The sequence below is a fragment of the Podarcis erhardii genome, assembly GCF_964252035.2.
Source record: "Podarcis erhardii genome assembly, chromosome: 2".
Classification (NCBI taxonomy): Eukaryota; Metazoa; Chordata; class Lepidosauria; order Squamata; family Lacertidae; genus Podarcis; species Podarcis erhardii.
In genome coordinates, this window is record NC_138498.1 from 60,467,235 (window position 1) to 60,483,080 (window position 15,846).

The 15,846-nt window shown below is 43.7% G+C and overlaps 1 protein-coding gene across 2 annotated transcripts in view; it reads right to left on the reverse strand.

Annotated features, from left to right (window-relative positions):
* The window catches only part of TRPC7 (transient receptor potential cation channel subfamily C member 7), a 122,801-nt gene that overhangs the window by 33,182 nt on the left and 73,773 nt on the right, over positions 1-15,846 (reverse strand). For both annotated transcript variants that reach the window (XM_081850356.1, XM_081850355.1), the window contains exons 4-6: positions 13,880-14,044; positions 4,309-4,525; positions 374-607 (exon numbers count right to left, since the gene is read on the reverse strand). In XM_081850356.1, coding sequence (XP_081706482.1) covers positions 374-607; positions 4,309-4,525; positions 13,880-14,044 — 616 coding nt within the window. The remainder of the gene's footprint in view (positions 1-373; positions 608-4,308; positions 4,526-13,879; positions 14,045-15,846) is intronic.

Below are 15,846 nucleotides of genomic sequence, written 5' to 3' on the forward strand. Positions count from 1 at the left end.
ATATTATCAAGCTGTGAATGTCTCGTTCGCTTGGTCTCTTTTTCTTTGGGAACACAAAGCAGATCCCTTCATCTGTAGGTTACCTTTTGTATGGTGAACCTCGACAATGCAGAGGTTCTTCTCCTGTGCGGCCTTGAGGTTGTTCATACAACTGCATTCGGTTTGATCTCCATACAAATCTGGAATTTCATTTAAGAGCAGACTTGTCTGATTCTGTATTAGCTGTTTTAACAAACTGGCTCAATTCGACCACATATAATGAATAATTTGCAAACATTCTCTGACCTTCAGGAGAAGAACTTTGCTGCTTCTGCCTCCAGTAAATACCTGAGCCGGAGCAACAAAAACGTATTAAGTAACAACCCTCTCTTACCATATGTGAAGTAGGCAACCTGAGGAGGAAGGGTGACATTATTGAGGTCATCAACGGGAACATACAGGTCCACATATTGTTGTGCTTCTGATGCCTTGAGAAAAGCCATGAATCTGGCAGTGAAAGAAGCTACAAAGATCGAAAGCATCCCAAAATCCAACAGGTTCCAAAGATGCATGACGTATTCCCGGGGGCCTTCTTCCCAGATTTCTTTGCATTCCGACCATATCATACCTGGGTTGGGGGAGGGAGGGGAGGGCAGACAAACTTGGCATCATGTCATCAGCAAGACTGGCAAAGGTGTGACCCTCAAAATCCTCAGCTATGCCCTCTATGCCCAGGCACCAGACGTTGCATTAAACTTGCAAAAACACTGTCTCCCCTGAGCAAATGGCAAAGGCAGCATTTCTCCAGCTCCACCCAAAATGTGGTCCTTCCCGGAATGCAAAAACCTAGTGGCCAGAGCAATCTATATTCTCTTATAGCTGCCCTTCCCAATATTCACTGACTCTCAGGATAATAAATCACAACCATCATCAACACCAATAGTTCTGCCAAGTCCTCAAAGCACTCCATGTACATTTTATAGTCGCAATCCCCACAATAACCCAATAAGAGAAGTTAAAATAGGGTTGCAATATTTCAAGAAGTAAAAATCCGGACATTTTGCTGATTTCCCCAAATTCCTCCCAGACGCTAATTCCGTCATTGGAATCCTGGACATATCCAGAAAAATCTGGATGTATGGCAATGCTAAGTTACTGTAAGTGGTGGTGGCTGTCCTAAGGCCGCCTAGTAAAGTTCATGGCAGAGGCAAAATTCAAACCAAGGACCTCCTGATTTGTAGCTTAGGGCTCATCCAGACTTCCTTTTGTGTCACATTTCTAGACACAGGTCCACGCTTTAAAATGCCGTGTCTGATCACTTGGGTTGTTGTTTCTGCCCTGGCATTTTCCCCACAAAAGCCTAGTCTATACTGCTGAGTCAGAGTAAATGGCAATCCTTGGAAAACCCAGATTGCTGTTTATTCGGATTTTGGGTCAAAGCATGGGTTTTCCTGAGGAAAGAGGCAGGTGAAAAAGAAGTGCTCAGACATGGAGCAGTAAAGTGTGGACCTGTGATTAGAAAGTGTAGGGCAAAAGGTGGCCCATAGCCACTATGCTACACCGATAGCACCCAAAACTCAGCTATGAAGAATTGTTAATGTCCCAGCACCAGTTTTCACATCAAATGCAGTTTTTTCATTGAAATTCACTTCACTCTGCTTAATTCCAAATATTATCATCCTGACTGAGTGCGGTTTCATTTGTGATGTAATTGAGAAAATAATTGGGGGGAAACCAGAAAAAAAATTGTAGCAAGATAAAAAATGTTATATTCTTTATCTAGGCTGCAGAGAGAGTTTGCACAGGTTGTGGGCAGTTATTCTCAGAGAACAGTAGTGAAAATGGGAGATATCTAGGGGGTGGGCAGAGAGGACAAACAAATATCCTGAATTTTCTTCACTTGCTGTGCACCTGTTACCTAAAAAAGCATTCCTTTCTCAAAAAACAGATCTCCTGGGAGGCATTTCAATATGATTTTAAAAAATAAATAATTCATACTGTCATTCATGAATTTTTTACAGCTTGTCGCTTATTCACTTTCCCAAATCTAATATCCCACACAACCGTTGTTTAACGCACTTTCATTTGGGATGCACAAAGATTGCATATCTTTATTTGCACTGTAAATGAGCAGGCTCAGAGCCAGGAGATTCCATTGTCTGAAGGATGGTATCAGCTTTTGACAAAAAGAACTCGGCTCCAAATCTTCCAGGTAGAATTTGGAGCATCTCTGCATGGGTGGGTTCCTTAGTTTCACAGAACCATGTCAGCCTGGGGCAACCCAGGAAAAAAAACATGGGCCCACCCGCTGCCATGTCAGTTGTGGTGCAGCAGGTGTAGAAATTCAATTCAGGTATGCAAGCAGGTCCTGAGTGCTGCAGTCCTCCCTTCCTGCAGTTTCCAGGAACTGGGATTCAGAAGGATGCTGCCTCCAACAGTAGAGGGGGAACATAGTCATTTTGGTTAGTAGCCACACAGCAGAGCAGAGTAGTAGAGCATCTGCTTTGCATGCTGGACATCCCAGGTTCAATCCCCAGCACTGCCAGGGAACTCTCAGAGAAACCCAGATTTGAAATTCTGGAGAGCCACTGCTAGTCTCTGTGCATAATACTGAGCTAGATGGTCTGAGTAAGTATGAGGCGGATTCCTATTTTCCTAAGGAGGCATCCAGCACTTGCTATTCTCAATGGAACCTTTTCTTTCATTGCTAACAGCAGGTGTATAAACAGCCTCGGCCCAATATACCTGAAGGAGCATCTCCACCCCTATTATTCAGCCCAGACACTGAGGTCCAGCTCTGAGGGCCTTCTGGCAGTTCCCTCACTGCAAGAAGCCAAGCTACAGGGAACCAGGCAGAGGGCCTTCTCAGTAGTGGTGCCCGCCTTGTGGAACGCCCTCCCATCAGATGTCAAGGAAATAAACAACTATCTGACTTTTAGAAGATAACTGAAGGCAGCCCTGTTTGGGGAAGTTTTTAATGTTTGATGTTTTATCGTGTTTTTAATATTCTGTTGGGAGCTGCCCAGAATGGCTGGGGAAACCCTGCTGGACAGGCGGGGTATTTATTATTATTATTATTATTATTATTATTATTATTATTATTATTAATATTAATATTTTGAGGAGGGTAGAGTCTGATTGTGTCCATTGCAGTGGCAAAGAGCTACACCTCCTGCCAATACACAGTGGACCTAATCCAGTTTGGGCTTCCCTGTATCACATCTGCTATTTATTTATAAAAAAATAAACCAAGCATGCCAGAGTAAACTATGGGACACATCACAAGTGGTTTGACCTTCAGCCTAAGAAAGTGAAACAGCACCCAGTAAAGCAGCTTCTGGGGGGCTTTGTGCATTGTTCTCCCATGTAAACTTTGTTCTCTCGTGTCAGTGCTGTCTGCTATGATCTTACTGATTTTCTCAGATTTTCACTGGGGAATTATAAGATCCATGCATTGGCACAATTTGGCTTGGAAAGATCAGGTGTGTTATACAAGACCACCAAGGCTGTTTGGAAAAAGTAGAGACAGTCTTAGTGTTTGAGTTCCAAGATAATTTGCTTGCCAATGGATAGCAAGAGAGAGGGCAGTCAATCATGTAGGCAAATGTTTTCTCCCCCATAGGACTTCAAGCACTGCTCAAAACAAATGCAACTGAGCGCAGCTACACTGTTCGTTATCAGCCCTCAAAAACATTCATAAAGCTGTATCAGAATTGGCAAGCTATTAAAGAGAATGGTATAACTTCCTAGAAGCGATTTAAATGAGAAAATCAAACGACACTCTTCTAGAAAGTCGGATAAAAATAAATAAATGAATAAAATCCAACATTATTCCAGAGTGCCTGGAGCAGTAGTGATAAAGATTTCTCTGATTATGAGCAGGGTACCAAAACCTTCACATGGACACACACAGGGCAGATACCAATTCACTTCTTTAACCAACAGCCTCATCACTGGTTCTTCATGCCTTCCTCATAATTCCTATTGGCAATAGTCTTGTTTTAAACACCAAGGATGGGGAATCTGTGCCCCTCCTAGATGCTATTGGCCTCCAGCTCCCATTAGCCCAACTCCCATTAGCTCCAATTAGGCCAATGATCAAAGAGAGTGGTAGCTGTAGCTCGACAACATCTGCAGGACTCCACTTAGGTACCTCTGATGTAATGTTACTGTCAGGGGATGAAAGATTCCACAGAGAAGGCCCCTTTCAGAGGCATTCTTGAGCTCCAGCTTTTAGCCCTGACTTTTCTCTCTGCTCTTCACTGCCATCGGTCTGAGTCCCCTTGACCTGTGCCTACGAGAACAATAGGTGATTGCATTTCCACTTACCTAGAACCCATTTCATGATGAGCATTTCTGTCCATGAGAACTGTGTTGTTTTTACTCTAAATATTTGTTTGGGATGATCCATGGCAGTTTCATTGGGTAGCAGCTTGACTCCTTCAAATCGGTCCGAGGCGTTCACTACTAAGAGTCCAAGGAAAATGGTGAAAGAAACGGCGTGTGCCACAAACTTCATGAAGGGGCTCCGGAGTGTCTGTCCCAGCTGAAGACAAAGGACATACAAAGCCATGAAGCTGACTTCAACATTTCTGCCGTAAGAAAAGCAAAACTTTCTTCAGGATTACATGGCACAATTTCAATGCCTGAAGTGTTATTTAAGAGTAAGGCATAGATTTCAGTGGCATCTACTTCTAAGTCATGCATTTGAAACACAAATACTTCACTTACAGGTATTCTAACACAGTCCTGCTGATGGTACCTACGCACTTGTACATGTGACATTTCCAAAATAAGGATCACCCAGAAGTTGTACTTATAAGTCATTAGCTCCTGGGACCTAAAAGTAAGGTTGCCATATTTCAAAAGGTGAACATCCGATATTTTTTTTGGCAAAGTTGTTGAGTTGTTTTTAGCTTTTGGGGGGCCAAGTCGCAATTTATTTGCCATTTTTGAGTTATTTTTATTTAAAAAAAATATTGGCAAAAATGGCACTGATGCCATGGGCTGCCATAAGTTTGGACCTTTTTTTCTGGATATTTTCTCCCAGACATTTTTTCTGATTTCTGCCCGGACACTGCTAAAGACAGCTGGATTCTGGATATGTCCGGGAAGTCACAGATGTGTGGCAACCCTTTTAAAAGTATATACTAGAGGCCCTGAATCTAACAGAAGAAAGAATGTTAACATATTCAGTACACTGAAAAGTCCAACAAAAATGCTAAAACAATATGGCATCAGTGTGCCTAAAATGGACACACATGCATTTGTTTCATGCACATCTCCCACCTGGGTGATGAAGCAAAGAAATTGCTTTAGGTGAACACCCTAAAAAGCCAGATTAAAAAACCCCCTATCAAATAAACAGTATTAATTAAGCAATAATGCCGGAAGCATCCCTAAACACTACATATGTGATCAACAATCCATGCGTTCTGCCCATGTGGAAAGGGAAGTGTGAGGTGGGTGGGTTTGATTTCAAGAGCAAAAACGGTGGATGGACTGGGATGCCTAATTCCTCCTACTGCTTCTTCTGTATCTCTCAACAGGTACAACAAATGTCCCTGCACATTCTTCCTTCCCAGTGAAACTGTAATATTAGAAGTGAGGTCACATGGGAAAAGAAAGGGAGGGTCATAGCTCAGATGTAGAACATCTGCCTTGCATGCAGAAGGTCACAGGATCAACCCCTGGCATCTCCACATAGAGATGGGAGAGAAACCGGCCTGAAACCCTGAGAATCACTAACAGTCAGTCTGGACAGTACTGAGCTACATGGACTAATGCTCTGGCAGCTTCCTTTGGAGGGAGAGATTGCAGGTTACTAAGCCATGAGGGATGTGGGTGTTGCTGTGGTCTAAACCACAGAGCCTAGGGCTTGCCGATCAGAAGGTTGGCAGTTCGAATCCCCACAACGGGGTGAATTCCCGTTGTTCGGTCCCAGCTCCTGCCAACCTAGCAGTTCGAAAGCACATCAAAGTGCAAGTAGATAAATAGGTACCGCTCTGGCAGGAAGGTAAACGCTGTTTCCGTGCGCCGCTCTGGTTTCATCAGAAGCGGCTTAGTCATGCTGGCCACATGACCCAGAAAACCTGTCTGTGGACAAACGTTGGCTCCCTTGGCCACTAAAGCGAGATGAGCACCGCAACCCCAGAGTTAGGAGTCCCTTTACCTTTACCTTCAAGCCATGGACAAAGGAAAGCATTTTATAGTCCTCACCCAAGTGTCTCTTTCTGCTGTTAATACTGGCCTCCTATCTCTCGCATTGTATGTGAGTGGGGCATATCTAGGTTAAAACAAATTGATCCATAGCTGTTTAATCTACTTTGGTCCTTGCCCACTCCACCACATTGTAACAAGTTTTCACTATGAAGTTTCAACATTTTAAAGTTTCAACCTTGCCAATAAACACTTGCAATAATGTACCAGTAATTGTTCAAGAGAGAAATATTATCTTTAAAAAAAGAAGAAAGAGAGAAAGAAAGAAAAGACTACAAACAAATTTACAAACTTGTCACACTTCTGAAAAACCTAGGGGACTTCATAAAGACTTAAATGGTTTTCTCCAAATGTGAGATCAAAATATATTATCTTTATCCCAATATTTCCAAAGTGCTTCTATATTCACTTTAATCATATAAACAAAGGATTCTTTGAAGCCAAAACATCTCTTTTAAAGCTTAAAGCACACACAAATACTTTTGCCAGACCTGAAACTTAGCTTCCACAATACTAACATAGCAAGTTCACGAAGTGCTGATATAATTTGAAGCACATTTTTGCATAAACAACTCAGCATAAAGGTCCAAACACCTATGGATGGATATTCTCATATGGAGTACAGAAAATATTGTCCTGAGGAAAGTTCTTGAGCATTTTATATTACGTATAGGCTGGATAATATTAAAAAAACCCTTTCCTCTCATTTCAACCCTGCTGGCAGTGAAAAGCCTGAAGGATCCCCCAAACTAACGTACATCCCTTTCTCCCTGCAGAACAAAACTTGTAAAATACCCCAACTCACTGAGATCTACCAAGCCCCAATGTTATCTGTCTTTAGGCACCTGTTTAAATTAAAACTAAGAAGGCCTTTGGATGAATAATCATTCTAGAATGGGTATAACTACGGTGCTTTGTTTTGGTTTTGGTTTTACAGTTTCCAGCTTCCTAGACTTTTCAGGTCCTATCTTAACTATTTTTATTTTGACAGTGGTTTACTGCATTTTGTGGTTTTGTTTTTACATTATTGGAATTGTGGTTTACGTTTTTACATAATTGCAAAAAGTCAATCCAGTGCTTAGAATTTATTCTAGCCAAGGCACTCTGGCTTCTTATTTCATAACATTTGTTCTGCAGTGTCTACCTACAACAATATAGGGAAGAACTGCTGCTTTGCCCTAATGACTTTTTGTGTGTATGTGGTGTTGGTGGGGATAACATTGATACTATTTGTATAAGCAGCTATATGCAGAAGCAGCACATCTCTGGATTTGTGGAATCTGATATATGTTTACTCAGAATGCCCACTGACTTCAGTGGGAATTGTAGGTAAGTAGACACTGAATTGCATCCTACACCAGCAGAGACCCAGGTGTACATCACACAATCAAAGTACTGCATGCATTGCCATGGAAATAAGGTTACATAGAAACTCTTTTTAATATAACTGCTCTTCTCCAGTGATGTCAAAAATTCCATGCTCGATCAGGGCTGCATCAATATTTTATTTTCTTTGTTAATCCGATGAAAGCTGTGGAAATCGTCCTTGGAATGACAGCTTTCAAAACTTCATAAAAATATAATTTGTAGGAAGATAAATAATGCAGAACCTCAGACCTTCAGAATAATCTCAACGCTTCTCCCTTTCCCAAAACCTAATATTTTGGATATCTCTCTAACTGATGTCTGTTCAGCTGGTGCTTGGACATGAGTGGCTTAGCAGGTTTCAGTTACTGTCTTGATTTCAGTTACTGTCTGGTTTTTGTCTCTGTTTTTTCATTTTGTTAAATGCAAACCATGCCTAGGTGATTATGACACTGAAAATGTTGCCTTCTAGATGCAGTTTGGCTCCAACTCCCATCAGAGGCAGTTTTATGGTACCGCTGGGCGCTGCCCTGCAGGAGGTGCCAAAAACAATGCTGTGGAACAGAGTGTGAGAGGCACGTGACTTCTGGGTTAGTGCCTCCGGCAATGGCGGAATTCCTCTGATTGGGAGGAATTTGCTCCATGGAATTCAGGGTCTGGCCGCCACGGCGAAGGCGGAGACCCATTAAAAATCGCAGGCGGGAGAAGCCTGTGAACGTGGGATTCGGCCGGCACCTTTTGCACCTCCCCTACTCACGGGGAGACCTGGTTTCGGGGATCCAGAGCGATGTGGGGTGAGCGGTGTGGTGCTTTGAATTGACTGCTTCTTTCACGGAGTGAAGCCGCATTGCTGTTGCCGGAGAGCGCTGACTTTTTCCTGTGGACAATTTGATTCTAAACAACTACCCGTGAATAGAACGGAAAATTGGATTTTTAAACGTCTTAATTTGGCACCGAAATGGGGAGGTTTCAAACAGGAAGTCTGCCTTCCCCTTTTGTAAATAGATTGAAGCAAAGATTTGCAAGCTAAAGTCCTGGAAAGTCCTATGTAAAGGATTAAACTTCCATCGGCTAAAATCATTAAACCCCCCTTGGAGGCAGGAGAAGAGGGGGGAATTTTTGGATTGTGTAAGCCTGCAGGAGAGAGTGAAGAAAGTTGGATCACCACCGCTCTGAACCTGGAAACGGACTGCTAGTAAGACTGACGTTTTTGGGAAAGTTCATTGACTGTGACAGTTAGTTAAATAAGAGAAATACATTGTTTCCATTGTCTCCTTCTGCACTTAAAAAGGAGTAAAAGTAGTTGAAAATTGAAACTAATCTTACTGCTTGAACTGTGCTTAAAAGGATTGATACAAACAGAAATTGTTTCCTCTAGAGGGAGCCTTTGAAATTGTTATAAGAGTTGGGCTGGTGGAATCTCCAGCTGCAAGAGAAAACTGTGAGATTGACCTTGGATCACTTGAGAATGTCGACAGAAGAAGCCTTAGTGATTGCACTAGGCAAGATAAGTGAGTCATTGGAACAGCTCCACAAGAAGACGGATGTGATGAATATTAAAACTGATATTTTGGGACAAAAAGCGACTAATTTGGGACAAAAAGTGAACAAACTGGCTCTCCCAGTTTGTTTCGGGCCCCACACATCAAGCAGGCCACACGCTGGATTTGATCTTTGGCGCCGGTATAGATGTGATCATGTCTCCTTCGATGAAGGTGCCATGGTCTGATCACTACGCTCTGAAAGCTAGGATTGACTTTCCACCCCCACCCTGCTTAGGTGGTGAGCCGATTTGGGCTTGCCCGCTGAGGCTGATGGACCCTGATAGATTCCGTCAAGCCTTGCGGGACCTTGCTCCCCCTGGCGACTCATTGATTGAGCTTGTTGAGGGCTGGAATACCCAGCTCCTGGCAGCCATCGATGAGATCGCACCTAAGCGTCCTCTGCGACCCCGCAGAAACCGGGCTCCCTGGTTTACCGAGGAGCTTCAGAAAATGAAGCGGGACCTCAGACGGCTAGAGCGAGTATGGCGGGGTGCCTGTGACGGAGCCTCAAGAACATCTTATAGGGCTTTTATGAAAACCTATGAGATGGCAGTGAAGGCCGCTAAGAAGTCCTACTTCTCGGCCTCCATTGCATCCGCTAGCTCTCGCCCGGCGCAATTATTTAGTATAATTCGGTCTTTAACGTCCCTTGAAGGACAGCCAAATTTAAATAATAATCTGACACACAGCTGTGAGGCATTTGCGAGCTTTTTTGCGGAGAAGGTCCTGTTGCTCCGCCATGACCTCCCTGCCAATTTGGATACAATAAAGGAACTGGAGGCCCCTCGACTGTCCTCGGGTCCAGTATTGGACCACTTTGACCGGATATCTCCAGCCGATGTGGACAGACTCCTCCGAGCTGGAAAGCCCACCACCTGTCCTCTTGACCCGTGCACGTCATGGCTGATTAGAGCGTGTCCAGACGAGGTGCGGGCCCCCCTGGGGGATATCATCAATTTGTCCCTTGGCACCGGGATATTCCCAGGGGAACTGAAGGAGGCAGTGGTGCGTCCGCTCTTAAAGAAAACATCATTAGATCCCTTAGATCTATCCAATTACCGCCCGGTCTCGAATCTTCCATTCCTGGGTAAGGTGATTGAGAGAGCGGTTGCTGAACAGCTTGGTAGGTTTCTGGATGAAACATCTGCTCTGGATCCATTCCAGTCCGGCTTCCGCGCTGGCCATGGGACCGAGACGGCTCTGGTCGCCCTAACAGATGATCTCCGCAGGCAGCTGGATCGAGGCGGGTCGGGGCTGCTGATTCTTCTAGATCTGTCAGCAGCCTTCGACATGGTCGATCACGAACTCCTGGACCACCGCCTTGCCGACGTGGGGATCCAGGGCACAGTCCTTCAATGGCTGCGCTCGTTTCTCTCTGGTCGGGGACAGAGGGTGGCGCTTGGGGGGGAATTGTCATCGCGCCACTCCTTGGTGTGTGGAGTGCCTCAGGGTGCGATTCTCTCCCCGATGCTTTTTAACATCTTTATGCGCCCCCTCGCCCAGCTTGTCCGGAGTTTTGGGCTGGGCTGCCATCAGTATGCTGATGACACCCAACTCTATCTGTTGATGGATGGCCATCCTGACTCGGCCCCGGACACACTGGCGAGATGCCTGGAAGCTGTGGCTGGATGGTTACGTGGGAGCCGGTTGAAGTTAAATCCTTCGAAGACAGAGGTCCTCTGGCTGGGCCGGGACGATATGGGATTGAGGGGGCAACTCCCATCTCTTGCGGGGGTGCAATTAGTGCCAGCACCGTCCGTTAAGAGTTTGGGTGTAATCTTCGATACCTCCCTCTCTATGGAGGCGCAGATTACAGCTATAACAAAGGCGGCATTTTTTCATCTCCGCCAAGCTAAGCAGTTGGCCCCTTATCTCTCTCGCCCTGACCTAGCCACCGTGATCCATGCGACGGTCACCTCCAGACTGGATTATTGTAACTCGCTCTACGTGGGGCTGCCCTTGAGACTGACCCAGAAACTCCAGCGGGTGCAGAATGCCGCGGCGAGACTCCTTATGGGGTCTTCGCTGCGAGATCACATTCACCCAGTACTATACCAGCTGCACTGGCTCCCGGTGGAGTACAGGATCAGGTTTAAGGTGCTGGTTTTAACCTTTAAAGCCCTATACGGCCTAGGACCCTCGTACCTACGGGACCGCCTCTCCTGGTATGCCCCACAGAGAAACCTACGGTCTGCAAATAATAACATCCTCAAGGTCCCAGGCCTCAGAGAGGTTAGGCTGGCCTCAACTAGAGCCAGGGCCTTCTCGGCTGCGGCTCCAATCTGGTGGAACGCTCTGTCACAAGAGACTAGGGCCCTGCGGGACCTGACATCTTTCCGCAGGGCCTGCAAGACAGAGTTGTTCCACCAGGCCTTTGGTCAGGGCGCAGCCTGACTCCCCCCTCTGGCAACCTGCACAGAATATTGCTTAATTGGTTGCCACTAATTTGATTTTAATTTTTATAATGAATATTTTGAATGTGTGATTATTTGATTATTTGATTATTGTTAGCCGCCCTGAGCCCGGCTTCGGCTGGGGAGGGCGGGATATAAATAAAATTTATTATTATTATTATTATTATTATTATTATTATTATTATTATTATCTACACAGAAACTATTCAGGAACTGATACAGGAATCTACTTTGACATGCCAAATGGTGGAGAAAGCAAGGGAGAAAGTTGTGGTTGTTGAACCTAAAGTAATACAAATGGAGAGGGAGAGAGCCCCAGCCTTACAGAGGCAATTTGATGACTACAAGTTGTTGCCCTCTATGACTGAATTCAGAGAAAGTCAGATTGGAACCCTGCTTGGACTGGAGAAGGAAAGTTGGATGGATCATCTCATGCAGGGATTTACTGACCTTTGGGATCTGGACTTGGGTCAGGAGAGATTGGAGTTGTGGGGACCTTCAAATTTGGAGGGATTTTGAAACACGTCCTGAAATATCTCTTGGATTTTAGTTTTAACCACGGAGATGTGGATGACATGTCGAGAAGGAATAAAAACATTGCTAGGTTGGAGCTCCCCCGAGACCTACTCTTCAGCATCAAAGGAAGGAAATTAATAACAAGATCAGCAGAAGACAAAGTATACGAAGAAGACTTGCAGAAGGGACCTGGAAAAGAGTTAAGAGCCTCGGATAGAAGATCACCAGGTTGATGGACTATATGGATTTGACGGAAATGACTGGCAGAATCCGAGACCAGGGAGAAGAGACGGTGGAAGAAGATTGGAAAAAGTTTAAAGTTTATTTATAGAAATATGGTAAAATTAATGAGTGTTAGAAAAATGTTGGAATGAAATTATATGGCTTTAGTAGAAGTGTTATAAGGAGTTAAGCATAAATAAGTATTATAGTATTAATGGAAAATAAGGTTAAAATAAGTTAAGATATTTATATGACAGAAAATAGTGAAAGATGGAAAGGAATTGCTGAAACAATTAATAGAAGTGGAATACAAAAAGGGAGGTGAGAGGAAGTCGATGAAACAAGGGAATGAAAGATAAGGCATTGAAATGGTATGATGTATGTTTTTAAATTGTTTTTGTTCTGTTTTGTTTAGTTTAATGCGTTAATGTTGTGTGGTGTATTGTTTATATATTGTATTGCATTGTTTTTTATTTCTTTTTATTTCTTTTTTCCCCTCCTTTTCTTTTTCTTCTTTGTAAGGTTTAAAAGCAATAAATATTATTTTATTAAAAAAAACAGAGTGTGAGAGGCACATGGGGGGGCACACTGAATTTTAGCATAGCACAGGGTGCCACTGAAATTTAAGAGTCCAAAGTCCGCCACTGCTCCCATTAACCTCATGATCGGGGATCATGCAAGTTGTAATCCAATAACATCTGGAGGGCACCATGTCACCTACAGTGCCTTACAGTGTCACCTTCCTCATGTGACAGTTCCCTTAAATGTACTGCATGTGGCAGCTTGGGTTAATAGCAGTCATTAGGCCTAAGGGACAGATAGGAAACCTGCAATCATCTAGTTACTGGGCTACCCGGCCTAAGGAGATTAGTAGTAACAACAGGAGCAAGGTTTCTTAGCTGATTCTTCAAAAATTGCATCTACACATGACCCCTAATAACTAGTAAAATTGGCATTAGGTAAAGGTAAAGGGACCCTTGACCATTAGGTCCAGTCGTGGCCGACTCTGGGGTTGCGGCGCTCATCTCGCTTTATTGGCCGAGGGAGCTGGCGTACAGCTTCCAGGTCATGTGGCCAGCATGACTAAGCCGCTTCTGGCGAACCAGAGCAGCTCACGGAAACGCCGTTTACCTTCCCACCGGAGTGGTACCTATTTATCTACTTGCACTTTGATGTGCTCTTGAACTGTTAGGTGGGCAGGAGCAGGGACTGAGCAACGGGAGCTCATCCCGTCGCAGGGATTCGAACCGCCGACCTTCTGATCGGCAAGTCCTAGGCTCTGTGGTTTAACCCACAGTGCCACCCACGTCCATTATGCCATCCCTTATTTCCTATTTTTATTTGTGCTTTCCCCACCTGTCTCTAAATAGCATTCTTCTCCTCATCTCTAGCACTTTGGGGAACAAATTTCAAAACAATTTCAGAGCTGGCTGGCTGGTTTCTTCCTATCCCTTTGTCACCCCACAGGAAACCCTTGAGACTTTCTTCTAGCCCTCTTACAACCGCGATGTCAATATTTGTTTGTGGTCTTAGTTAAGCATCTGCCTTGGTATCAAGCCCCACAGGAATTTACAGTGTGTAAGTAATGATAAACAAACATGCACCTTAACCAATCTGTACCTTGCTGCAGGGAGCGATCCAATATGCTATGGCAAGGAATGGAAGGCCGATGGAGACTCCGAAAACAGCCAAGAATTTCACAGCAATGGACTGCTGGCGTAAGCCTGAGAGGTTTTCGTACCACATGGTGAGCAACTGCTGCTGACAGTTGGGATGGGCAACAAACTGCAGGAGGAAAAATGAATGTAAGTATCGCCTGAAGAATATAAGAGCTGATCAAGAAAATAGCATGAGTCCCCTGACCACAGGGGTGATGAAGCTGTAAATATACAGAGAAACAGAGCCCCCTTTAAACATTCAAAGCTTGCAGCAAAGGCAGAAAACAAATCCCTGGAAAACAGAGAGATTAGGCCCATTCATGTAACACTCATCATCTATGTCTTATCAGACAAAACATTGCTTGTTCCAAAAGTTTAAATCTAAGGTACTTCCAGACAGGAATTTATTGTGGAACAGTATTCCTCATCCATGCAAGTTTTTTGCAGAATCCACATAGCATTGTTAGCAACAAATTGCTAGTCACCTCCACCCCCATTTTAATTCTGATAAACATTTTTTGCAGAAAATCCAATGAGTTCTTAAAAAACACACAAATCTGTTGGCAATAATCCATTTGGAACATATGCAACATCTACACTGACTTGAAAGCACCCCCATTATTTCTGCAGATTCATCTCTTATATCCAACAGTGATCAGTATCAATAGCAACGGTTTAAGTTGCCATCTCAGGATATATTCACCGTTCAAAAAGCCACAGTCTAAAAAAACACAAGTACTAAAGTATTCCCATTATGACTGTATTCTCAGCTGCAATCCTGCTGTGTTCAGCTTTCAAAACACACTAAAACATCTCTTGTAGTGCTTCACTGAAGAAGTCTGGTGTGAATGTTAAGGAAGTTATCTTAGAAAGCTTTGTAGAAAAGCATCTAGACTAATGGCCATCACTTGCTGTAGTAAAAATCAGAAATTTCATTAGTTATGAATGCCTTTCCTTTTTTTGTTTCCTGAATCCACTTTCAATGTTATTGATGGCTCCATAGTCTAGCGTTATAAGAGATGCACTTTCTGCATCTGGCATCTTCATAATACACTTTTCAGGGCAAGCTGAATACAAGTCTCTTTACCCACCATATTTTTTGTGATTTTAAGTCATTCTAAGTTGTAACCCATGCTGGGAGCTCAGGGTTATAGACAGGCACTAATTTGAAACACTACTACTGCTACTTCTCCTCCTCTTAATTTCTACCAGTAATCAACTCAAAAGAGCAGCATAGCCTATAAGCAGAGAATGCACAGATTCATTCCCATGGAAGTCCCAAAATAGCTCACAAGTTTTTCTAATAGATCTGCAGGATGTGAACAGAATTTGAAGAGTTGGAAGGTGTCTAGAGTCCTGCCTTTCTATGGTTACTACTGGCATGCCTAGAACCTTGTCCTTTTGTGACCAATTCCAGGGCTTACAATAAGGAGGACTTGGAGAATATCTAGTAAAAGATGGACAGAGGTCTATTGTTTTTATTCTGAGCTCATATTGCTGCCTTCTAAGAAGCTTGTGAAAGTCTACAGTGCTGTGGTAGAAAGAACATTGCTTCCTTGTCAGAACATAGTCATCATAGTCATCATCATTTTATTTCTATGCCGGCTTTCCACAGTTGAAACAATGCTCAAGGCGGCTTGCAATATGAAAAGATTTACCTAATTACAAATATAGCAAAGTAGTCATAAAAACAAATAAAACACATTAAAAACTACATAACCAAACTGAACAATTTCCGCATAAAAATAAAGCTACAAAAAGTTAATATCAGTAATATCAGCAACAACAGCAAAAACTCCCAACAAAATACCCCAGTCCTTGATGGACAGCAGCCACAGCAGTCCTTATGAGGCTGTCTGGCCCCACCCTGGGCCAGGTGGAGAGGGGCAGGAATGGGGCCCTCATTGACACAAATACACAATTACATTG